The 25,518-nt window shown below is 42.8% G+C and overlaps 1 protein-coding gene across 2 annotated transcripts; it reads left to right on the forward strand.

Moving 5' to 3' along the window:
• Nucleotides 1-2,384: 2,384 nt before the first annotated feature.
• On the forward strand, nucleotides 2,385-24,776 carry MINPP1 (multiple inositol-polyphosphate phosphatase 1). 2 transcript variants are annotated; one of them, XR_004253478.1, is made up of 6 exons: nucleotides 2,385-2,922; nucleotides 3,048-3,236; nucleotides 4,023-4,120; nucleotides 5,971-6,104; nucleotides 21,364-22,443; nucleotides 23,313-24,776. XR_004253478.1 is itself a non-coding variant. In XM_032191128.1 (5 exons), exons 1-5 carry the CDS (start codon nucleotides 2,385-2,387, stop codon nucleotides 21,761-21,763), a joined length of 1,359 nt encoding a protein of 452 aa, XP_032047019.1. In that variant the 3' UTR covers nucleotides 21,764-24,776. The 2 variants fall into 2 exon arrangements, 1 of the variants encoding a protein (XP_032047019.1); XM_032191128.1 differs by having other exon boundaries at nucleotides 21,364-24,776.
• The last annotated feature ends 742 nt before the right edge of the window (nucleotides 24,777-25,518 follow it).

Raw genomic sequence — 25,518 nt, forward strand, 5'->3', positions numbered from 1 at the left:
TACTTGGTACTTTACTAAAACTGGCTAGGGATCCCAGTAGCTGCGTCAATCTGTGCAAGGCTTGGAAGAACAGAATATGACCAGCAACAGAAACAGCCAAGTGCTGTGCACTGTGACCGAGACACAGCTGAAACAGAAGCCCAACCAGAATAACTGGGTGCATTACTTCTCAAGTAAGATTAATTGCTGACAGTTGACATGCTCGCTGCTAGGTTTTTAGAGATCACAAAACTGATCCCTTTTTAGATACGTCTCTGTGAAACACACAGAACAGAATCCTTGCTGTCAACAATTTTTACTATATACCCTAGAGGTCTCCATTTCAGCTTGGCGAGGAGTAACCTTTCACACTCAGGAGGCTCAAGCCAAAGACTTCAACAAGATGATTTCACAGAATCACAGAATCACAGAATTTCTAGGTTGGAAGAGACCTCAAGATCATTGAGTCCAACCTCTGACCTAACGCTAACAGTCCCCACTAAACCATATCCCTAAGCTCTACATCTAAACGCTTTTTGAAGACTTCCAGGGATGGTGACTCCACCACTTCCCTGGGCAGCCTGTTCCAATGCCTAACAACCCTTTTGGTAAAGAAGTTCTTCCTAACATCTAACCTAAAACTCCCCTGGCGCAACTTAAGCCCATTCCCCCTCGTCCTGTCACCAGGCACGTGGGAGAACAGACCAACCCCCACCTCGCTACAGCCTCCCTTGAGGTACCTATAGAGAGCAATAAGGTTGCCTCTGAGCCTCCTCTTCTCCAGGCTGAACAAGCCCAGCTCCCTCAGCCGCTCCTCACAGGACTTGTTCTCCAGGCCCCTCACCAGCTTCGTTGCCCTTCTCTGCACCCGCTCAAGCACCTCCATGTCCTTCTTGTAGTGAGGGGCCCAAAACTGAACACAGTACTCGAGGTGCGGCCTCACCAGAGCCGAGTGCAGGGGGACGATCACCTCCCTAGCCCTGCTGGTCACACTGTTTCTGATACAAGCCAGGATGTCGTTGGCCTTCTTGGCCACCTGAGCACACTGCTGGCTCATATTCAGCCGACTATCCACCATCACTCCCAGGTCCTTCTCTGCCTGGCAGCTCTCCAACCATTTCTCTCCCAGCCTGTAGCTCTGCTTGGGGTTATTGCGCCCCAGGTGCAGGACCCGGCACTTGGCCTTGTTGAACTTCATGCAGCTGACCTCAGCCCATCGGTGCAGCCTATCCAGATCCTCCTGCAGAGCTTTCCTACCCTCAAGCAGATCGACACACGCACCTAACTTGGTGTCATCTGCAAACTTACTGAGGGTGCACTCGATGCCCTCGTCCAGATCATCGATGAAGATATTAAAGAGGACCGGCCCCAGCACCGAGCCCTGGGGAACGCCACTAGTGACTGGCCTCCAACTGGACTTGACTCCATTCACCACGACTCTTTGGGCCCGGCTATCCAGCCAGTTTCTAACCCAACGAAGCGTGCGCCAGTCCAAGCCTAGGGCAGCCAGTTTCTTGAGGAGAATGCTGTGGGAGACGGTGTCAAAAGCCTTGCTGAAGTCAAGGTAGACCACATCCACAGCCTTTCCCTCATCCACCCAGCGCGTCACTTTGTCATAGAAGGAGATCAGGTTCGTCAAGCAGGATCTGCCTTTCATAAACCCATGCTGACTGGGCCTGATCGCCTGCTTGCTCTGCAAGTGCTGCGTGATGACTCTCAGGAGGATCTGCTCCATGAGCTTCCCTGGCACTGAGGTCAAACTGACAGGCCTGTAGTTTCCCGGGTCTGCCCTCCGGCCCTTCTTGTAGATGGGCGTCACATTTACTTCGCAATACTGTTTCTTTTCCCAAGGCCACCCAGAACCCTGTTAAGTAGCCCTGCACAGTATCACTGTGCAACAGCTGTCAGAGCTGGTTTAACAGATAGCCTGTAACTTGCCCCCAAAGCTTTAAAATACCTACTCCTATATATATACCTAGCTTTAAAATACCTTACCCCTACACTCTATCAGCTATAAAGGCATTGCCTACACTGTGTGAGTCTTTGTATATGATTGCACTAACATTTTGTTTTGGTTATTGATGTAGCGGGAGACAGGTCAGATGACAAAGAAAATTCCCTAGCTGAATGAATGCCCCATGAAAATCAATTTATTCAGTGAAAATTCTCAACTGTGATAAGCAACATTCTGACTGTGTAGGCAGGGAGGGAAAAGCAAAGAGCCAGTGCTTTGTGTGTATGAAGCACACGTCTCCCCAGGCCATGCTCTGGGCCCAAAACAATACTTTTCTGTCTTGGACTGAGACTTCAGATATTTTTGCCCATCTCAAGACCGGAGGGCGAGGGGAAGGCGAGAGGCGGCAGCCGCCCGCCCGCCTGCTCCTCCTCTTCCTGCAGCCGCCGCCATGGCGCCGCGCCGCGCTGCCGCCTGCCTCCTGCCGCTGCTGGTGGCCGCGGCGGCGAGCGCGGGGCTGGGCGGCTACTTCGGCACCAAGTCCCGCTACGAGGAGGTGAACCCGCACCTGGCAGAGGACCCGCTGTCCCTGGGGCCCGTCGCCGCCGGGGCGCGGCTGCCCGCCGCCTGCGCCCCGCTGCAGCTGCGCGCCCTGCTCCGCCACGGCACCCGCTACCCGACGGCCGGGCAGATCCGCCGCCTGGCCGAGCTGCACGGCCGCCTCCGCCGCCGCCCGGCCGCCGCTTGCCCCGCCGCCGCCGCCCTGGCCGCCTGGCAGATGTGGTACGAGGAGAGCCTCGACGGGCGGCTAGCGCCGCAGGGCCGCCGCGACATGGAGCACCTGGCCCGCCGTCTGGCCGCCCGCTTCCCCGCGCTCTTCGCCGCCCGCCGCCGCCTGGCGCTGGCCAGCAGCTCCAAGCACCGCTGCCTGCAGAGCGGCGCCGCCTTCCGCCGCGGCCTCGGGCCGTCCCTCAGCCTAGGCGGCGACGGTGAGCCGAGGGGACCCCGGCCCCCGAGGGGGCAGCGGCCCCCCGCTGCTCCAGCGCGGCCTACCCTTCCCTGGTTGCTTGCCGGGGGAAGGAGCGCGGCACTGAGCACGGGTTTTTGCTTTCAGAGTCGGAGATCGAGGTGAACGATGCCTTGATGAGGTTTTTCGATCACTGCGACAAGTTCATCGCCTTGGTGGAGGAGAACGATACGGCAATGCACCAAGTGAATGCCTTCAAAGAGGGGCCTGAGATGAGGAAGGTTTTGGAAAAGGTAGCAAGTGCCTTGTGTTTGCCAGTGGAGGAGTTAAACGCAGGTAACGAGTGCCTGTTTCATGTAAATACAAGGCTAAGTCCAAATTCCAACGTGCTTTGTAGTTATGCAGAGTAGGTAACTTTAAATAGGCGCTAAACTAGTCTAGATGCAGTCATGAGGAATGAAATGCATGAGGTGTACAAAATATATGTCAGTCTTGCAACAGGGAATGCTTGTTAGCCAACAGTCAAAACACCTTTCAAAATATCTGTATTACTATGGTACAGGTGATACCATCTTTACCTTTGTCTTAAGGGATATAATGCTATGTTTTTAGCTTCTTTTGTAAAACATATTACAATTCAAACACACAAATAACCCATGGGACAGGTGGACCTGTACATCCACATAGCACCTTCGCTTGTCTGGAAAAGAAGTGCCAGGTTTCCCTCAGGTTAAATGTTGGGGGAGCCCTCAGAAGTAGGCACACTGCTCTCCTTTCCAACTTCCCCCTAAAGACTCAATCCCAAAGCTCTGCAGCACTCTGCTATGTAAACTCAGCTACTAATGCCAACATTGAGTAGTGGTAGCCAAAGACTGCTCTGCATTAAGCAGACACTTTCCACCCACTCTTGCATTTTTTGTGGTGATAAGGACACACCAGCAATCAACACCTATAGCATGTACATCGGCAGGCGTGCAGCGCTAGGTTTGGAATGTGCTCTGTTTGTTCCCCCCTTCTGCCAAATGTGACATGAAGACTTGCAGCTTGAATTTGTTAGTTCTTTGAAGTTGCTAGTTCTGTAGTGGTGGTTTATGTTTTGCGGGTTTCTTGGATTTATTGCAGATCTTGTTCAAGTGGCTTTTCTCACCTGCTCATATGAGTTGGCCATAAAAAATGTGACCTCCCCATGGTGTTCGCTCTTCAGTGAAGAGGATGCCAAGGTAGGTGCTGAATGTAGAGGGGAGAAAGATTTGAGAAGCCTTCAAAAGATGTCTTAATGTTCAGATATGATCCTTTGCAAAGTCAGAAGTTGTAAGTTCTGTGCCTCTTGTTCTTCAACCTATTGAAGAGCTTCTTTGGTCTACAAAGAACTCTTGATCAATCTAACAGTAAGACTGAAATACCCTTCTTCATTCCGACTTAAATACTGGTGCAGCTTTGATTCATCCTGATTAAAATGTTTTGTTTTGTTTTGTTTTTCCCATTGCACTTAATTCATATAATGCCTTTTTTCCCGTAACACCTGAAATGCTGTGGACAACTGTGTTTTGCATATAATACTTTCATATGATAAAACGCCTCGATTCTAGAGGACAGCAAATGAGGTCTTAGAGATCCTCTAAGACTTCTTTTTAGTTGGTTTTGGTGACCATCAGATCTCTAAACCTAATGCCTGTCAATAAAGCTTGTAGAACTTGGATAAATATGAATTGCTTTGGATTCCCCTTTTTGAAAAAAAAGTATCCAGTTACTTTCTAGAGTTCTTTGGGTCAAGAGAGATGGGGATTAAGGGCGATGATGTTTATTTAGCACTCCAGAACATGTGGTAAAGTCCCTGCAGAGGCTCTAAAGTAAGCTTAGCAGCCCTGGAGAAGAGGGAGGACCTCTGCATAGAGAGATGTGAGGTAGACGTAAGGGTGGGCAACAGAGTCAGGAATTAAGTGGCCACCTCTCAAAAAGGAGGTGTGTTAGCATGGACTTGTGCTGAGACCTGTCCCATTCACTATTTCTATAAGTAAATTAGGAGAGAGGTGGGAAAATTTGCTGATTAAAGAGAGTTACTTGGGTTATTAAGAATATGGGGTGTTTGAAAAGCTTTGCAGATGGACCCTGCAAGGTTGAATTGCCCAGCAGTACAGTGACAGATGGTGTTCAGTGTAAAATGATGAATGGGATAAGAAGATAAAGTTTTGTTTAGGTGGCAGGTACTCAGATTAAGTTTTTGCCACTTAGAAGTGAAATTTTGGTGCTGAAAATCTGCTAAATACATGAAAATGGTAGGTCAGCTACAATGGAGTTAATGAATAAAAATTAAAAAGAATTTTAGTGCTTATAAGAAAGGGAATAGAGAAAAACAAGGAGAGCTTCATGTGCTCTTACGTAAATCTAAGATGCAGTTCTGTCTTGAGATGTATATGGTTTTGGTCTCCCACATCTCAAAAAGGACAGAATATCACAAACTACTTAAGCAATGGAGTTGTTTCCATTTGAAGAATGATTAACTAAGCTGAGGATCTTTGACCTTCATAAAATTTTCAACTGCAAATCAGAAATGCTACAGTGGTGGAAAGGGATTGTCTTGTCATGTACAGTAACTAAAAGGTAACAAACAAAGCTAGTAGCAGGAGGTTCCAAAGGTTCCAATTAAACTTTTTTTTTTTTTTTTTCCACATTTAGAAGCCAATCTGCAGGATACTGTTAAGGCTAAAACTTGATATGTTGAAAAGGGAAATTGTGCTGCTGTGGGGGAGAATCTACTGAAGTCTATTAAATTTCTAGAAAGTCCTGGGCTAAAAATTACTGCAGTGTGGGGAAACGTGTGTACCATTTTCCTTAGCCATGATTCTGAGTAGGGTTGTATACAAGATGCTGAATCTGGTGGCTCTTTGGTCTGATCCGTTGTGTCAGGTTTCATGCAGAAACACTTTGAGCTGGAACCTCGTTTTTTATTTTTTTTTTTATTTTTCAAAGAATTGTTTATTTCATGTAGTGTGCAGTAGCGTCATTGTTCTATGCTGTGTTTTTTTCTACTTTGTGCAATAGTAAAAATTTGTGAACTGTGTAACTTCAGGTACTGGAATACTTGAATGACCTGAAGCAATACTGGAAGAGAGGATATGGCTATGACATCAATAGTCGCTCCAGCTGCATTTTATTCCAAGATATCTTCCAGCAGTTGGACAAAGCGGTGGAAGAGAGCAGAAGGTAAATTTAAAAAAAAAAAAGGCCTTTTGTGTTAACTGCAAGCTTTCTGTGATCAACCCTGAGTTGAATTTAATGCAAATAGAAGTAAAACATTTCCAAACGTAATGACGTTAGGAGAGTTTGGTTTATGAGAATTTGTAATAGAGGAAATAAAATGCTTAATAGAGCAGTATTACTGTAAAGGGTATATATATTTTTTCTTCCACTGATGTTCTTGTGCACAACAGATTTATTTCAATATTTTAACCTATTGATCTGAACAGGCCTCCAAGGGACAGCCAATTACTGTGTCTGACAACATATTCTTTGTGTTGTGCACAGTTTGAGGAGAGGCCATTGAGTTAAAACAATGAACTTTCTGTTCAAAAAATCTTCATTAAAACCCATTTGTGGTGCAAATGGGAGGACTCTGAGTTGGAAAAAGTCCCCATGATATATCCTGTTTTCTTGTTATTTAAGCTCTTTGGCGTGAAAATCTTTCTTTCTTTCTACGTGTGTTTGATTTGAGTCTCTTGCACTATTAAAGCTTTCTGTTCAGATTAAAAATAAATAATTAGACCAAAGCAGTCCAAACACTTGGTGACTCTAGAGCAGAACCACTGGTTGCAGAATCCACAAGTCTTGATCTATAACAGCAAACCAGCCTTTGTCATGCCTACTTCTTTGTAACTACAGAAGGGCAAACTTCAGGTGGTATACTCAGTGCCTTGTAGAAACAGGAGAAGGACTCTTCAGTCCTGAAGTTGTTGTAAATGCCTTAAAGATACCACAAGCAAGTGTCTTCAAAGGATGGTGGTCTGACAAAGTGGTTTGTATTCATGTAGTTACATGATTTGGCAACAGTCATCCTGTGTCAGTGGAGGATGAATAGCAGTGGTACTCCTTCCTCTAAGTTGTGCAGCCCTCGAAAAAGCCTTTCTAGTGCCATGGGTGTAACTGCTTGTACGCTTCCTTAGGAATTAAAGATGTGATGCCTGTGCTGTTTTTGTATATTGTTTAGTCCTATCAGCTGGTATCAGTCAGCAGTAGCGATCTGATGTGGCATGGAGAAAACAGCATAGAAAAGAAAGGCTTCAATTACAGTTTGAGATGTTTATGTCACAGAATTACCTGTATTTGCTTTCACATGCCAGTAATACATTTTTTGAGGTCTGCTTTAGGTTTAAATACAGTGCATTCATATGAGAATTAATTTACAACCTGTGTGAATGCTTGTGATTCAAACAAAGGAATTACAAATTCATAGCTTAGTGATCAACCACGTGAATTAGTACCTCAGTAGGTAACTGTGGAAATATTTACCAAGGTACGTAAAATTGAGCACATGATATCAAGATTGTATAAATATTGTACCTTTAAATAGTTTGTAGGAATCAATGTATGAGTAACTGTAACTTAAAATAAGCAAATTCAGCTTTGAATTGCAAATATTAGTTATACGCAGCAGAAGTTCTTGCATTCCTAGCATCCTTGGGACTTTACTTCTAAATTTAGTATATTAAAGTAGATCTACATAATACCCAGGAGAAAAATACTATTTTTTAATATATATTTCAGAAAGCAAAGCATGAGTCACTGATGTTTGAGGATGAATGTATGTATTTTTTTGCTTGATAACACTTTAGAAAGCACTTTCTTTCCTTTCAGTTGTCAGATTGAAATTACAAGTAGCATTGACATTTTGGAGTAGAGGAATGATCCATACAGTTATGGATTCTCCCTCCTTGGAGGTCCTCAAAGGCCACCGTGGCACAGTCCTGGGCAAGCTGCTCTGGGTTTTCTGTGATGCTGATCATTTCACAGCAGAGAGGACTGCAAAGTTGTGTTCCTTCAGATGTTTGCCAACTGAGGATCCAAGTTAGATGTAAGCAGTGATAGAAGAACCATGTATTAAGTCAGCTGAAGTGTAATTCTCAAACTCATGCTTGGCTTTTTTGCTGTGCTTCCATGCTGGATACAGAGAGATGCACTATGTTCATCACCAGAGTGTGGCGTTGCAGGAATGTGGAAGTCATGCTTTATACACAGCATGGTTTCTTTGATCTAAAGCGGAGTTCTCTCTCAGAAAAACAAACCAGATACTATCTATCTTAATTACTTTCTGGTATTCAGGTGGAAAATCCGACTGAGGTGTCCTTTTTAACAGAGCATCAGCTTAGTAAAGCGGGAATTAAAAATGTGCCTTTTGAGATCTACATGCAGGCGTTTTCAGTGCTAGCATCCATGTTGGTTCCTTGATCCTGCTCTAATGAGCACCAGGAAGGGGCTGTCCACGGCTAGAAGTGAGGGCTGAGGAGGGCAGCACATAGCCCTCTACCTTTCTGAATCAGTGCTGTGCTGCACACCAGCCAGCACAAAGGAGACAACCCTGTTCATTTTGCCATGAACGGGTTAAAATGTGGCAGTTGAAAGCATGAAATAAGGTTGGTTTTGGGGACTAGTTGCTGTGGGGGAAAGGTGGGCAGCAGGAAGTGGCTGGGGATGGCAATCCCCCTGCAGCCAAGCTGGCTTAAGACATTGTGCTGTCAAATGATTGTGCTGGCATTTGGAAATCCAAGGCTGTCAGAGTCAGTGATCCCTCTTGTTTTGATAGTGGTAGAGTCAAAGCCGTGGTTATTTTAGATTGCCCTTTAAATAAACCTTCCCTGCATCCTTTTTTCAGCCTACTAGGGAGATAAATAAAAAATGCATTAGGCCGCAGGTCATTAGCATCCAACTGTGAACAGATTGACAGGCACGCTGCTCTGATTGCCTCTGTTGTATGCTGTGTCTATGCCTCTATGAAGACAGAAAATAAGAACTGGGAATAAGAAGATGAAGTGCAGGTTAAAAGAAAAGCAGACAAGCAAAACCCTCAAGACCCTTCCGCCTTTCTGAAAAGTGAAAAATAACTTCTTAACATAGCTTGACTCATGTGAGGAGAACAATAAGTTTTGTTTGCTTTTAGTGTATTTACTCCTTGAACACTGACAGACTTCAATCCTTAAATTACAGTGGCTATTTAGAAAGTAGCCGTGTGCGTTTTAACTGTGTATGTGATAGCTGTTAGGTTAATAATATTAATATTTAAAAAAAAAGTTGTAGTTGACAAAATTCAAATCTGCACTTGTGATTTATTGAGCAGTAGATTAGCAGTCCCTAAGTTACAAGAGCAGAACCTGGGGGAAGAGCAGGCAGCGTACTAAAGGACAGAGATAGTTTCCTCCTGCCTTTCAACTTTGGCTGCACAAGCTCCATTACAGCATGTCAGTCTCTTTGTTGTGTTTCTGCCCCAGAGGGAAGAAGGTAGAGAGTTCATATGTGTGTAATGAATAGGAACCCTAAAAATCTTGCAAAATCCAAAGCTTGGTGAGCAGTCTGTTTACTGCGTCCCTTCCAAAGTGGTAACTGAAAACTTCCACAGTGCCTTATACAGAAGGAGCGTGTAGCCCCATCCCACGACATTAGGTGGCAGTCTTAAAGCACTGAAGACCTGATCTGAATTGGATAGCCTGTGCACTTAAAATTATAATTATGTTCTCTGCCACGGCCAATGGAGAACAGCTTGTATCTCTCGTGGTCTAAGAGTAGAGGTGCAATTAATGCTTTTTCACCTAAGGAAAGAGACTTATCCAGGATCCTGCAGCAATTTGAGAGTACAGCTGAGAACAAGAAACAACACAAATGAAAAATATGCCTGTATTTTTAACAGTAGAAAATACTTGGTTGTGCTGGTTGCTTTTTATTTTTAGCGGTGCAGCACAACAGGTTAAATACATCTGCAGCAGTTTATTACTCAGAAAAAGAACCTGTGTGGTGATGAAATGTTGTCTCATTTAGCTGTGTCAAACACCGATTTTAGCTCTGTTTTGTTCTGCAACTGTAAGGATAATTTGACTTCCAGAACCTTGTCTTTGCTCCAGCTTCTCCCGTCTTTCTGAAAAGTTTAATTTGGGCTATCCAGAAGCAGAAGGGGAAGCATTTCTGTTCCAGCAAAAAGTTAGAGCATCTGAACTTGCCAGTCTGCTCTAGTTTTGTCAGTGGAGAATGGTGCTGGCAGCTCCGCATTTTATTGCATACTTCAAATACTTACATGTATTTTTAGTAGTTTTGTCCTGTTTTCATTCCTAGTTACAGCTGAATTAAAGAGTTTCCACTGTTTCTTCTGTGAAGCTTTTCTTGACCTTGCAATCTGATTGTTCACCAGCCTTCAAGTTATTTGCCTAATTTGTCACATTGTTAAAGCTCACTCTTCTTTCTTCTGGAGAAAACATCTGCTGGTGATTAGTCTACCCTTAAGAAAATGATGAAAATCTCTCCAATTTTCAAGATTTTGACTATAAGACCATCAGAGGGTTGGCATTTGCTGAGCCACCTGAGTTACAACTTCAGTGTCTTGGACTTGAATGTCTAGTGTCATTTCAGATGCATAGGGTTATCTGACTTTTATCCTACTTGCCAGCCTTCTAGGGATACTTTTTATGTGAAGGTATCTGCAGTACTAATAAATATCTGTGGTTAATAAGTCCCACCATCAATTTGCAGTGAAAAAGTTTTGGACATTTGAGGATCTTTAATATCATATATATTCCAAGAGAATAGTTGTTTTAAACCACCAGTAGTCTCCACTGTGTAGGTCGTGCTGTGCAGCAAGGTGGCTATGAAGGCTGTGAAAGGGATTTTCACTGTAGACTTACTCTTGTCAACTGTCCCCATCCGGCGTGCCACTGGAAAGATACTGCAGCACCTGTTGGAGCTTAGGAGCTGGGGCCTGACACTGTGTTTACTGATAGTTGTACTAGTGATCACCTACTGTCAGCACACTCATGCAGGGACCCTATTCTTCTGCATCCTCAGTAGCAATAAAATGTAAATATCCAATAAAGGTTAATTCTTTGGTAGAAAACATGTTTTCCTCGAGACCTTACCAACATTGTAATAGGGTCTTCCAGGATGACATTCCTCCATGCCTCTTTGCCTGTCTGTAAGGAAATGTAGTAGTCACGTTTCTAGGGTGAGGTCAGGGGCTCTATTCCTTAAAAATCATCTTAATTAAAAAAGAAAAAAGTATCATAGGAGTTGACTGTAACTTTAAACCAGGTGAGTTGTACTGAAATGGCATAGTTGAGCAGTTGTCCAAGTCCATAAAGCACTTCATTTTTGTGAAGAGAGAATAGCTGAATTCTTCCCAAGCCTGCCTGTTACAGATAAAAAAAAAAAAAAAAAAATCAGGCTACGCAACTATGTGGCAAAGAAGCCCATGGGATAATATTCTTCCCTAACCTGTTGTTTTCTCCCCACTTCTGGAGCCTTATTGAAAGTGTCCCTACTCCTCATTATAAGTAGAAGGTGTTGTACCTGCAAAACTGCCAGGTAGCAATGCATATGTTCATGCCCACTTGCTGTTGTGCTGCAGAGTAAGAATCTGTGCAAGGCTGCTCTAAACCAGACAGTGTTTTTTTGAAGTTATTTGTTCAGTTTGCCAGAGATCTGGTTCTGGGACAGCCTTTGTCAATGGTATAAAGAAGAGCAATCAGTGAGTAGCTCTTTGCCTTGGAAGAAGCTTTGAGTTCCTTGTGGCACATCTGTGGGCCCCAGCATGTCTCCAATCAGTGAAGAGCAGCATCTGGAGACCCACACCCTTTAGAATATGTGCAGAACGTCAAAATAGTAATTAGGAGAGAAGCATTTTGTTGCTGTTGCTTTGGAGCATTCCTTAAGTGTTTGATACGTTCTCACTTCAGCATCAGTTCTGCAAGTTCTGGATAGTTAAAGGCCAAAACTTGTTAAGATTTTCCCTCCTAGCATGGTGCTGATGCTAGGAATAACTGTACCCTGAATCTCTTCTATACCTGTTGATTGCCCCAGCAACTTTTCAATCTGTTAGCCAAGCTTCACGGTAGTGAAGTGTGAGTACTTCACAGCAGTGAAGGTGTGAGTACTGCTCCGCCAATAGGACCAGTGCATGTTGGTGAGATATCAGTGTTTTGGTACTTGCTGCAATATGAAGCTGCTAATCTTAGACAAATGTAGCAACCACAATAGTTACACAATTGAGCAAGGGTGGGTTTGAAAAGTTGGTTGTGGTATACTTTGCATATCAAAGAATCACCCAGGTTGGAAGAGATCTCCAAGATCACCTAGCCCAACCTCTGACCTAACACTAACAAATCTTCCACTAAACCATATCCCTAAGCTCTACATCTAAATGTCTTTTCAAGACCTCCAGGGATGGTGACTCAACCACTTCCCTGGGCAGCCCATTCTAATGCCTAGCAAACCTTTCGGAAAAGAAGTTCTTCCTAACATCCAACCTAAACCTCCCCTGGTGCAACTTCAGCCCATTGCCCCCCACCACGCTTTCCCCCTCTCCCCCCCCCCCCCCCCCCCCCCCCCCCCTGAAAAGAATGAAGCACTCACACAACCCCTGAGAATCGGAAAGAGCTGTTTATTGCCGGGACATCTTGCAGGCAAGCCTGTGGGATGTCTGTGGTGTTTGGTGGCTCCAAGCTAATGCTTGCGATGGAGCCTGAGCAACAAGTAGGGGGCTTGTCTGCGATGGTGGCCAAAATGCAGGACCGAGCAAATTGCAGCCTCATCTACCTGGTTCCACACATTCCACATGATGTTTTCCAGCTCAGGCTCTAGCGTCTCATCAGTGTAACATAGAATCATTAAGGTTGGAAAAGACCTTCAAGATCATCTGGTCCAACCACCACCCTGCTACCAGTGTCACCCACTAAACCACGTCCCTATGCACGAGGTCCAACCTTTCCTTGAACTTCCCCAGGGACAGTGATGCTACCATTTCCCTGGGCAACCCATTCCGATGCCTGACTGCTCTTCCTGAGAAGAAATGTCTCCTACTAGTTTTAATTGTTGCAGAGCAGTGCTTACGCTGAGTCAAGGACTTTCCAGCTTCTCACACTGCCCTGCCAGCGAGGAGGCTGGGGGTGCAGCAGGAGCTGGGAGGGGACAGAAGCAGGACAGCTGACCCCTGCTGGCCAAAGGGGCATTCCATACCATGCTGGACAATTAATGTGGGGTGGCTGGCTGGGGACGGGAGGGGTACCGCCAGCTCAGGGATAGGCTGGGCATCTACTTCTTTCTTCATTTTCTACAGACAACCACAGGCTCACCAATTCTGCTCTGGCAGTTCCTCACTCTTCTAAATGGGTTCTGCTGTGCCATGCTCACATGCCTCTTTGACAGCTCTGCACGTGGTGTTTTCCCAAGCTGCACCATAACCCAGGGCATGGCACTGCATCCACCAGCCGGCTACAGGAACAGCAAGAGCAGCGGTTCACTAGCACCTAATGTAACCACTCCTGGGCCAGAACTAGGTAGCTGCTGGGTAGTTACCAGGAGTTAAGGAACAATTTCTGTAATAGCAACAGCTACCATAACTGGACTTCCTTAGTACTCTGTCTCAGGCTAAGGGCTAAACAGCTGTTGGACAAAGGAAAAGACTTTCATTTCTAGTTTAGTTATATGGGGGTTACGGCATATCCATCCAAAAAAATAATTTAACAAAGCTAGTCCTTTTTGGGCAGAGATCTGCAGACATAATAGAAGAGCTACTAAGAGGTTAGATGAAGTACATTTTCACCACACTTCCGCAAAGAAAAGCTTAACTTAATCATTCAAGGGTAAAGTAACCAACAGTCTAACATTTGCAGCAGCATTAGAATGCATTAGCTAGGTCATTTGTGTTTCCTGGTTTTATTAAGTTTTATTACCAGATCATCAGCTGTTCACTAAAGCTGTTTTACACTTTTTCTTCTAGCTTCAGATATTAAATGTATGCCTTTCTTGCTCCAAAAGAGAACCTAAAATACCTGTTACTATCTGTACTCTCCAAATGGATTTCTAGAAGTCTCTTTAAACTGGGGGGTACACTTTCTGGAGCCATCTCAGTGTTTACAGTATGTGGCTAATGCTTCAAAATACTAACCTTTTGCACACATTGCAAAATATTTGGTGGTTTCCTCCAAGACTACCCAGTTTCTAGGTATTTAAATGTGTGTGTATGTGTGTGTGTGTGTATATATATATATATATATCTGTTTGAACTTAGTTCAAAATTGAAGGTGATCTTTGTAGTTATACCAGGCTGAGCCATAATGTAAACAGATTAATTTAGCAATTTATTGATAGCTTTTATTATTCTCTGTTATTTCCCTCCCTCTCTGGAGGTCAGTTCACTACAGAAATGATAACTTTTCTGTAGTCATCTAGTGGTAAATACTGTGCCTTAATTGCTCCTTTCAGAATTATGATTGAGTATAAACCAATTCAGTATGTGATCTGAAAACCATTATCTGTTCAAAACTGTTTTTTTTTTTATAGTATGAATAAGAGGAACAGAACAAAAAGTTTCCATGTATTCAGTAGAAATTATATCTGCATTTAAAAAAACAACAACAACAACAAAAATAACAAACGTTGCTTGGATCCAAATTGTTCAGTGACTTCTTTCAGTAAGACTCTTGTTTGGCGCTGTGCATTTCTGCAGTGCAGGCTCTCTGCTCTCTGGCTACATCAGCAGGTTCAGGATGTCCTGCAGCATGAGCTGGGGCAGCTGTCGGGTGCAAGGTGGCCCTTGCAGAGCCAGCTCAGAGGAGTCAGTGAACACGTACCTTACTAAAACAGAGTTGCTTGACTTGAGAACACGCGTATGTGCTGGGTGACTGCGTTGCTCAAATAAAATGTTCTCTTCACACAACAGCATGGCAGCTCTGCAGGTGGATAGACTGTACAGCTTACGTTAGGGGACCTGAAAAATACTCAGGTCTTTCATTTTCAGAAAACCAAAGAAATGGGATAACATTCACTAATAAAACAAGAATGTCTCTAATAGCTTGGCATTGGCACTTCATACCATATTGCATGTTTGTTTTTTATTGCTTTGTCTTTCAAAGGCATTACTTATGACATGCTTAAGGGGTGCTTTTGAGGAAAGCAGGTGGAGATGCGAAAGTCTCTGTAGGTGCGTGCAGTGTGCTTACAGCATCCCTGTGCCAGGATTTCTGAAGCATGTGAGTGGTTGCTGACTTCTCCCAGATCCTGGGGTAGTTCAGAGGACTTCCCCTGGGAAAGCATCTCTTCATCCATCTGCCTGGACCTAGGTATCTAAAGTATTGCTTATGCTTTTCAAATACTAATCTCAGATTAATTGCCTAATATTTGCATACTCAGAATTGCTCTAAAAAGATAGCTCAGCATTTTTATAGTCATAGCCTTTTATCTAAGGAATTCAAAAACAAGAAAAAAAAAAAAACACCTCCTTGGCAACTAACATAAAACTATTTAGCATTGGTATGCTGCTGCTACCATAATGCATTTAATCTCAGGGGTCCTTAAGAAGGTGAGAGGTGAGTTCATTTGGAAAGGAGCATTTGAAACTGCAGAAGCTGTGATGTTAAACACAGTGAAGCTTAGGTAGTTTGGGGTGATTAGCTCTTGTGGAACTAGATATGGGCTGTTGCTATTTAATGAGGATTTTAAATGAGTTTTGAGTATTCTTGTGAGCTTCTCAAACTTGCCTTTGCTATGAAGGAGCTCATGTATGTTCTTGCTGGACAAGAAGAAAATGTTCATCATGTCAGTGTTTGTGAGGGCATATTGTGTTGGTACTCATTCAGAAAATGAAGGAGCACAGCAGTCTGTTCTACTGTTTAAGGTGAAGTTTTGACATAGGAGGATGTAATACCATTTAACAGATTTTTCTTCTTCTCCCAACTGGTAATACCACTAAGAGCAACACCTCTGAGTATTTCTGCTGCTTCTGAGTCTCACCACTGCCCCAGCATTCCCTGGTCTCTTCTGTTCACTTGCAGATTTGGGGTTCCTCCTGCTGTTTTTTCCAGAAATAAATCACTGAGGAAGGTGGGAAGGGTGGAGAATTCATCCCGTAGCTGAAAATACAGGGGTTTGAGTCCTTCATCCTCACTTTTGTGTTGGGGTGGAGGTGAGGGCAGAATGTGGTCTAAGATTTCTTCTTTAACGGTTGTTAAAACTCTTCTTTGAAGTTACTGGGAGAATTTTTACATGAGGTTTGAAGGTTGGCCAGGTAAGTGTTGCTGCAGGAAATGTTTCTTCTTATCCCACTATCTCTTGGGGTTTGGGTTGTCTCTAGCCAAAAGTCACTTAGCCAAAAGTGTTTAGGAAAGGAACTTCGCTTAAAAGAAAGGTCATTTCTTCCATATCTAAGGTCCTTGAGTAGTCCTGGAGGAGTAGGAACAATCTAGTGTTGAGGATGGGTGTGCTGAGGCAGAAGATTCAGGGTTAAACCCAAGTCTGCCATGAAGAAGCAGAACTGGAAGTTGCCTGAATGATAAATCCTATATCCATGCTTCTCTACAGGGCTCTTTTTTTTTCCATGACTAGACTTAGTTTTCAGGATCGTACTGATGAGCGTTCAGTAACTGCTTCATTTTCAGCTGTGGTCAGACTTCAAAGATTACAGCAAGGACAGTTCAGTAGCTGAAGTCCCCACATCTCTTGAATGACCTCTGCTCCTGTTCTGCCCAGTGAGAGCTACTTGTGCTCTGCTGGAAGTTCCTTGTAAAATGAATATGAAACCTATCTCCAGCAATTACCTTGAGATAACCTCTAAATATTTTATTGCAAAGTTTTATGTTAAAAAAACAACTTTCCAATTGAAAGTTGGAAACTTCGGACATTTTTTTTTCTACTGGTCAGTGTGCTTTCCCAAGTCATTGACTACTGCAGTAAGGGGGGGAAAAAGTGGCATGGAGTATCATTAGCAGTTACTTGAGTATGATGTCAAGAACTTTGTCTGCCACTGTTAATATTGAGTAATTAATTGTTCATAAAGAATATTGAGTGTGGAGATCTCAGGCCTTCAGTTCAGAATTTTATTAGCTTGTGCTACTGTTTGAATTTATCAGTGTTGCACTGATTGCGTTGTGTGCTCCTGTTTGGACTTTATCAGAAATGTCTGGGCAATAACAACCTTTGCACATGTTCCAAAGAGTCAATCTTTATTGATTTCACTGTAATTAAAAATATTACTGTTTGTGTTTTAACCTTGATGGTGATTTTTATCGTTATCATTAGATAGTACGAAACCTCAGTCTGAACTGGAGTCACGACCACAGAGATTGAACATGGAGTGCTTGAGTAGTCCTAGACAGAAATCAAATATCCAGTGCTGGTGAGAAACCAAAGAGGTTGTCAAGTACGCTGTGTTGAAGAGGCTCTTGAAATCACAGGATAGTATAATATAAGGATTGTATAATATAAGGAAATAGCTTCAATCCTTATAAAAAAATAGTATGCTGGGATGGCTGTCAATGGGAGAAGTTTGTTTCACCTCCCAAGTGCTGTGACCTTTTAGCATGAGGATTTCAGAAGGTGAAGAGCTGAAATAAAATCTTGAGTCACAGTGAGCATGACTGCCTTGTTTGTTCCATGTTTTGTCTTCGTGAGTTTTTCTTTCCTTGTTCTTTAAAACTTCACTCTGATGTGTGCAACGATGTGCAAGTATGAATGTTATAACTTGTTTTACTGTTTCGGAAGTGTATGTTTTACTGTTTTGGTTTAAAAAAAATATGAAATGAAACAAGAAGCTACCCACGTTTTTGTGATTTACTCTCATTCTAGAGTTCCTGACAGCGTCAACTGGAAAGTAAAGCCAAATCTTGCTGTAAAGCCAGCATGGCTGGCCACAGCATGAAATGCATTTTTCTTAGCATGTCTGATATTTGGGGATGTGTATGTGTGAAATCCAGTCCTGGTGGAGTCAGCAATGCCTGCATAGTAGTAACACTTGTTTTGGAGGCTTCATCAGCATATGTACATTATTAGTTTCCCTGCTTAGTAAACTCTGAGATAGGAACCACCACACTTAGAAACAGGCACATGCCTAAGGGTGTGCTGCTGGGACACAATGCAGCCATACCAAGTTGCCAGAGCCGTGTGGTATTCACCCAAGAGTGCTAAGAGAAGTGGGACAAAGTGGCTGAAATGACAGCCAGTGTGCAGTGGTTTCAACCAAGAAGCTTCTGGGGACTGGTAGGTGTAATGATTTAAAAACCAATAAATAAAGGGTAAATGAAGAAGCATTTCCAGGAGAGAATCAGAATCATAGGCCAATCTAATGGAAATAACACCTGAGGCTAGCATGAACAGGCACTGTGATGTACTGGAGTAGTGTCAGTATGGTTCTTTGAAAAGAAAACATCTTCTGGAGCTCTGGGGAAGGATCAGCAAGCATACCAACAGGGTGACCTGGGAGGTACAGTCTAGATTTCCAAAAAATATTTCAGTGGTTCCCTTACCTAAAGAAATCAAGCAGCCTGGAACTAAGGGAGAAGGTCTTTACATGGGTACAAAAGAAGAATAAAAATGCAAGAAATGGAGGGTAGGGATAGATGATTGATTTTACTGGGAGCGGCAGGTCACTGGTGGAGATATATCTGCAAGGATATCTGGGCCGCTCAGCATGTTGTAAATTACTGGGAAAAAGAGGTGAGAAGTTAAGTGGCATTGCAAATGCAGCACATTTATTCAAGATAAAAACAAGGCAAATTGTTCTCACTAGGGAGAATTGTAGGAGGATCTTATCAGACCCACTGGACTTGAAAATTGCAGATCTGGCCCAGTCTTCTGACCTGGAAATTGTAGGAGGCCAGATAAATATCCTTCTGTCTTCTCTACACCTGCATTTTTGGTGGCTGTTCTCATTCACTGACTGACAGGAGGGATGTGAATGCGTCCTAAAAACTAGTAAGACTTCCCTAGAGATGTGTGTGAAGTGGGGGGATATAAGTGGACTGGTCAAATGAGCAAAAGGAGAGAACAAAGAAAGGAGGAAGAAGGAAGAAGAAAGGTATTGAAGGATACAAAAGCTTTATAAGTTGAAAATGAAGTAGTCAGAGGGGAGAGTCATTAATAAAAAGGGGAAAAATGCAGGCAGGACCTCTGGTTCTGGAGGAGCTGGAAGAGGGGCTCTGGTGAATGGATGCTTTTTCATGTAGCAAAGAGATGGGGTGAAAAACCTTCTGTGGTTGTAACGCTTCTTTTGAATGGGAAACAGGCAGGCTTCTGTATTTTCTTCGCATAGACATATGTGCATGTCTTAAGGAGGATAGGCAGAAGGGTGGCCAGGGAGCAGGGTTGTGCAAAAGTGTGTTTCACACCGCACAAACACTATGGCTCTACTGAGCAGGTCACACGGAGCCCATCCTGAAGTCCTGCCAGTGTGGTCAGAGTTCTTCTCTGCAGGTAAGCCCCCCCACCCCCCACCCCGGTTAAACATTTTTCAGTTGCTTCAGGCTTTGGCTCGGAGCAGAGGAAACACCTCTTTTCCAGGCCAATCAAGATGTGCCTCATCTGTGGGTGGACTTCACTGGCAGCTGGTGAGCAGGAGTGCTGCCAAATGTCACCTTTTGTCTCACAAAAGCTAAATGAGTATTTATACATGCTAGAGCCAGCGACCTGGGCTTCCCAGGGCCGCTTGGAGATGGCTCCAAAAAGCCATCATCCTTCTCTGCAGCACAGGGCAGATGTTCATCTTGGCTGATGCTTCCTCGTGCTGCAAGCCAGCTCTTACCTGTCCTGCAGTTGAACAACGTGGAACATCTTGTCTAACAAACTGCCTTTTTGTTAGCCTGTGTTAGTGGTTTGAATCATCGCCTTAACTTGCTGGCCTTTGTCCTAAGGGAGTGGAATCCTTTTGGTGAGCAAGTATTCCCAAGAATCAGCAATAGCAGTAGACTTGCTTATAAATGGCACTAGTAAATTGTGGAGGGAATTTTTTTTTGCCTTCCAACAGGTAGTATGCTAGCCACCTGTAAGCTGAGATACCTTCCAAGGAGTTGAACTGTATTACAGGGAAAAACAATTGGCAGCATGTTGTTAAAGCATGATTCTTGTTTTAGCACGATATACATTGGTGGTCATCGAGACAGGCAAGAAAAACTCTGTTTCAAGTCCTGTGCCAGTGTTGGTGCACCAGGGAGAAAAGCAGTTTGCGTGTTAAGGCATTTGTTTGCCATGCAGGCAATCAGCAGGTTGTGGTTACGTCAAAGGGAAGTGGGGGTTTACTGTAATTAATCTGCAGATAAGTTTGTGCTTAGGTGTAATTTTCAGCTTGAAACTGAATTGTCACTTACACTTTATGACAGCAATTGGAAAAGCTTTTACTCCTCAAATCTAGCAAAATTAATTCTAAAACCCTTGAAACTTTCCAGGTCTGAAATGATGATAATCCATGGGCTTCTCTTCACCACAACTAGGACTGATTTAGGAAGAAGCTTATTAAAAAGACTTTAAAAAAAAATGTAATCACTTTAGAACAGTTAAAGAAAAATACCGTGTTTCAATAATAAATCATTTGTCTTTGTGGATGAGCTGTCTTCATAGTTCATTATGTTTTGTCATTTGGTTACTTTTTACATCTCGTTTGCCAGGGAATAACAAAAAAACCCTATTGACTAATTATTCCTATTAAACACACCTCAGCATCCTAGGAAAAGATGTCAGATTTTAGTCAGGGATTTGTATTAAAGCAAATCTTTTAAACTTGTGCGTATTTGGTTAAAATAAAGTAAAATCTCAGGCAGTTTTTGCAAGCAGCCTGTGATGGGAGAATGGTTACACGTGTTCATAATGGATCTGTGCTAAGGAAATTTTGAGTAACGGGATGTCTTCGAGTCTTCCTATGTGCTGACAGTAGACAGACACTCCAGTCACATCAGATGAAGGGCTAGGTTTGTTTTGCGTGTTAACAAAGCCTTCCAGATTCACTGCCCTTCTCTAAAATCCCTGGTGGGAAGAGGCAGTGCTATTGAAAAACGTATTTCATCACAAACCAGTCTATCAGCTGTATTGTGCTCAAAGGATCTTTCCACACCCAAGAAGAGCACAAGTAACTGGTTTCACACAGGAACTCAGAGTAATATCCTGAGTATATGAGTGCACACCATTAATCTGGCTTTTGCTTTTGTTTCCCATATTTGTATTGCACTCTAACTATATCCTAATTGCATTTATTGCAAATTCCTACATTCTGTGTAAGATCCAATAGCTTAATGTGGGTTAAAACATAGGTTAGAGAGCTCAGGTACTTTTTATTAAAAAGCCTGTAGTGTACTGAAATTCTCGAACAGGTTCTTATCGTGCATTGGAGTAAAACAAGTTCAAAGTCTGCTTCTTTAAGCCTTTGCTGCTGACAGTTGTGGTGTTGGTGTATTTGTTTTGAAGCGCAGGCTCTTGCTGATCCTTTGCTCTTTTTGTTTTTTTCTTTTATTAGTTCAAAACCCATTTCTTCACCTTTGATTGTACAAGTTGGTCATGCAGAGACCCTTCAACCACTGCTTGCTCTTATGGGTTTCTTCAAAGATGACGAGCCTCTCAGGGCAAACAATTACATCAGGCAAGCACATCGGAAATTTCGCACTGGCCAGATTGTGCCTTATGCAGCCAACCTGGTGTTTGTGCTTTACCATTGTGATCAAGTGAAAATCTCTAAAGAGGAGTATCAAGTGCAGATGTTGTTGAATGAAAAGCTGATGCTGTTTCATCACTCAAATGAAACCATCTCTACTTATGCAGACTTCAAGGACTATTACAAGGACATCCTTCAAAACTGTCACTTCAAAGAAGTGTGTGAGTTGCCAAAGGTTAATATTACTGCCATTGACGAACTTTGAGGGAATGAAATGGAGTGGATGTTTTGGAAATCGCTCTCAGTTCTCTTCAACAGAGGTTGTGAACAAGCACTTTTTATGATTTGCTGCTGCTGTGTGGACTTTCTAAACTTGCAGATTTGATAGCTGTTACTTCCCTGGGTTGTCTTGGTCAGCTGAATGCACTGTTTGTTTATTACATAAGCAAAAGTACAAAAGCAAATTCTGTAACAGGAATGTCACTGAGTATTTGTAACAAATGTGATGCAAGATGAAGCGTACCTGTATGTTTATGTGTACGAATAAGTAATTTCCTGGGTCATTCCTCTTATGAATGTGCTGTAGATAGATTTAAGAGCTGAGACAATTTTTTATTTTGTCAGAGCTGAAAGTGCTTGAACTGATTCAGTATTGCTTTGCATTGCTTTGTTTCTTGCTATTGTTCTCCTATGCCAGGCATGAAATAATCCAAATCTGTGAGCTTTTTTGTTCCCTTTCCTGAGCCTCTAGGAGGGAGAGGGTACTAACTCCTCCACAGCCGACCAACTTCTCCCTGGACAGCACCACGTGAACATCTCACTTGGGGACTGAAAGCAGGAAGACTTGCTGTGTTCCTGTGTGCATTATCTGCCTGAAAAAGGCGAATGATTTACAGTTCTTAAAGTCCTCATCGACCCATCCAGCATAGCAAGTTAGCCAGCAGGGTAAGTAAGTTCTCAACAAGAAGGAGCTGGGGAAGAGAGAGGGAGTGGGAAATAGTCACTTTTCCTTTGAAGTGCTCTGGGATATGCAGCAGTTGTTCTCTCAGCTGTCTTCTGTTTCCTTTTACTTGACACCATCAATTCCTTGTGTTAAATGTTTGGGCTGGGGCATTCAGGGTAGGCTCTGTTAGGGGGTTGAACATCTCGGTCCTCCTCAGATACTGACAGTTTTCTTAGAGCCTCTGGTTGGAAGGGACCTCTGGAGGACTCCAGTCCATCCTGCTTGAAACAGGATTATTGTTAACCCCAAATGTGGGCAAGCTTCTGACTTTGAAAGGTATCTGTCTGAAACTTGACTTCTGCTAGCAGTAAAGCACTGAACCTGGTATCACTTACGTAGGCCTTCTATATTTGATATGCCAGCTTGTTCTTGAAATAAAACTGGTTTTAAGGAAATTAATTGCATAAAGATACTGGTGATCTCTGAGAGTGTCTACACTTAAAGCAGGCTTACTTGCTGCTGAAAAATTGAGGGTATTTTAGAGTACTACAGTACATCAGAAAAAGGAATGATGAAGATAATTGTCTAGAAATGCCTGAAATAAAAAACGCAAGTCGTTAAAATCCCTTCATTGTCTCTAAGGGAACAGCTGGGTGAACAAGCTGTCCCAAAACAAATGTGTGGTTTTATGGTGCTGGCAGCTCCTGAAGTGACCACTTGCACCCTATAACGAGTGCTCCAGAGCTCAGTCCGTAAAGTGAGGGGTAGTTTGCTTTGTTCACTGGGAAGGGGAGTAAAGGGGTGGGTGGCATAAGCAGTTACAACAGGGTATTGTATGCAATATAAACATTTATACCCTCATTTACTTCAGGGTAGCCTCACCTGCAGAACTGAAAACTTAACTGCTGAAAAAAAGAAAAAAAAGAGAAAGAGAGAGAGAGAGGAAGAAACCTGGAGTGGTTCACAATTTAGAATTTAAACTAAGTCTGCAGTGTTTTTTTTTTTTGTTTGTTTGTTTGTTTGTTTGTTTGTTTGTAATTTCTAGGCTTCTGACACTTTTTTATGTAGCTGTATTAAACAAAAAAAAAAAAATCGGAGTTTACGTATCTGTAAGTTATGGAACAATTGAAAACCTGTTTTTTAGAGTATCATTTTTACCAGTGAAATGATTGTGATGACTTTTTTCATCTGTTTTTGCTGTCATAAGTTAGGGGCTCTCCTTACAGTGTGACAAAGAAACCTGTTTCATTAGTGCACTGACTTCTATGGAGACCGTGGTTCTGCTCACTGAAGATACTCACAAAAAATGGTGAATACTTTAGCATAAATAAATGGTAAAATACTTTTGTATTTTAGCTCTGTGGATCTGTTTCTGAAATAGGTGAATGGCTAGGGAGGAAATCAGTACTTAAACACAAGTAGGAATATAGGTCAGGATAATTGTCGGCAGCAGCATAAAGGTTTTACTGCTGTTTTATATCAGCTTTATGTGTCTCCTTTTTAGCATGATCCTGCTTTGAGACTGAGTCAATTGATCATAAGAGGCATCTGCCACAGTAATTTTAAACTTTATTGTGAGACAATGTTTGAGGCAAGTGACAAAGAATAAACCTTGTTTAAAGGCAGTAAAGTTTGGTAAATAGCAGATGCAAGATTGGGAAAATTCACCTTTGAACAATTTTTTGTGGGTGAGTCATCCTATTCTATGATGAGTCATGATAAGAACAGAAGGGTTGAAAGCCTGACTGCTGGAGATGAATGGAAGATTTACCTTTGTCTGTTTCGTGTTGGATTGATTTTACCCATCGTATTTGTTAAAAGATAAGGCTGCCTTCTTTGCAGAGGAAGAATACATTACCGTCTTTTTTTTTTTTATCATGTGCCAGACAAGGTGGAAGAACCAAATAATCCCTTCTGTAGTGAAACATCATTTGCTTCTGCATAAAAGTTGATAGTATGATAAATAAATATTGGGCAAAGGGACTTCATGGATGGCTCTTCAGAGGCTGTTCCCTATTTTGCCTAGGAGTACAGGTCCACTGTATCTCTTGCTGATGATGTATCTTCAGTGGCTATCACCAATTAATTGAGGAGAAATGTGCCATTTGGTTTGTATGGGTCTGTATTTACAGGCTGCACTGACTCACTCATCTGGCATAACTAGAGGCTGGATGTGGAAACTTGGCACAATCGTAGCAACAGGAGTGTTTGGACCTGTGTATATGTGCTAGGCACTTGTCCATGTGACTAATTCTCACTGCTAGGGATGTTCTCACTTCAGGATGACCTTGTTATTAAAGAAAAGAAAAAAAAAAGCAAAACACACACACACACAGTAAAACAACCAAAAATACGTGTGTATTTCCTCCTAAAAAGGAAAACTAAAACAGATCAAAGTATTTCCCTAAAGTTGGCACTAGTTCAGTGAGCAGGGTGTGAAGAGGCTACCACATCCAATGGCACTGCAAGTGACCACATCCTGAAAAAGCCCTGCATGGAAAATGATGCTTTCTCTTCCCTCATGCATCTCTGACAGAACACCTCATCTCAGTCCTCCAGTGAAGACTCCGTTTGTAACTTTAGTCAAACTGGAACCTTTCATGTATGAGAAATACTGACAGTGCTCTTGGACACTGGCATTGAATACATTTGAAATATATTTAATTTTGCTATGTCTAAAGCTTTACTAATGTTTCTGGCAAACTCATTTTTCCTTTTTTTAAAGTACCGTTACTGTAATTCTGGAAAGCATGGAGCTGCCTAATCGCTGTACGTGACATGAATTTGTGATAATGTGGGACTAACTGGATGCGTTTTGAGAACTCGGTTTGGATTTTTAGTGATGTGAAATAAAACTGCACACTTTCTTCATCTGTTTTATCAGCAATAATAATAACGCAATCTGTATCATCGTGGCTGTGTTGTGCTTCAAATACATTTGGTAAGTCACTATTACTTGCACTGGTGTCTCTGGTTATTTTGAATCTTCACATTGTTGAGTGATTACTATTAAAATATCTTCATTGGCTTTTTACTTCCTCATTTTGAGGTGAGTAAAAACTAGCTCTCGTTTCCTG

The sequence above is a fragment of the Aythya fuligula genome, chromosome 7 (genome assembly GCF_009819795.1).
Source record: "Aythya fuligula isolate bAytFul2 chromosome 7, bAytFul2.pri, whole genome shotgun sequence".
In the NCBI taxonomy this organism is placed as follows: Eukaryota; Metazoa; Chordata; class Aves; order Anseriformes; family Anatidae; genus Aythya; species Aythya fuligula.

Coding starts and splice junctions, on each gene's coding strand:
- MINPP1 (XM_032191128.1), top strand. CDS start 2,385: ATGGCGCCGCGCCGCGCTGCCGCCTGCCTCCTGCCGCTGCTGGTGGCC. Junction 2,923..3,047: donor CCTCAGCCTAGGCGGCGACG/GTGAGCCGAGGG, acceptor TTTTGCTTTCAG/AGTCGGAGATCGAGGTGAAC. Junction 6,105..21,363: donor GCGGTGGAAGAGAGCAGAAG/GTAAATTTAAAA, acceptor TTCTTTTATTAG/TTCAAAACCCATTTCTTCAC.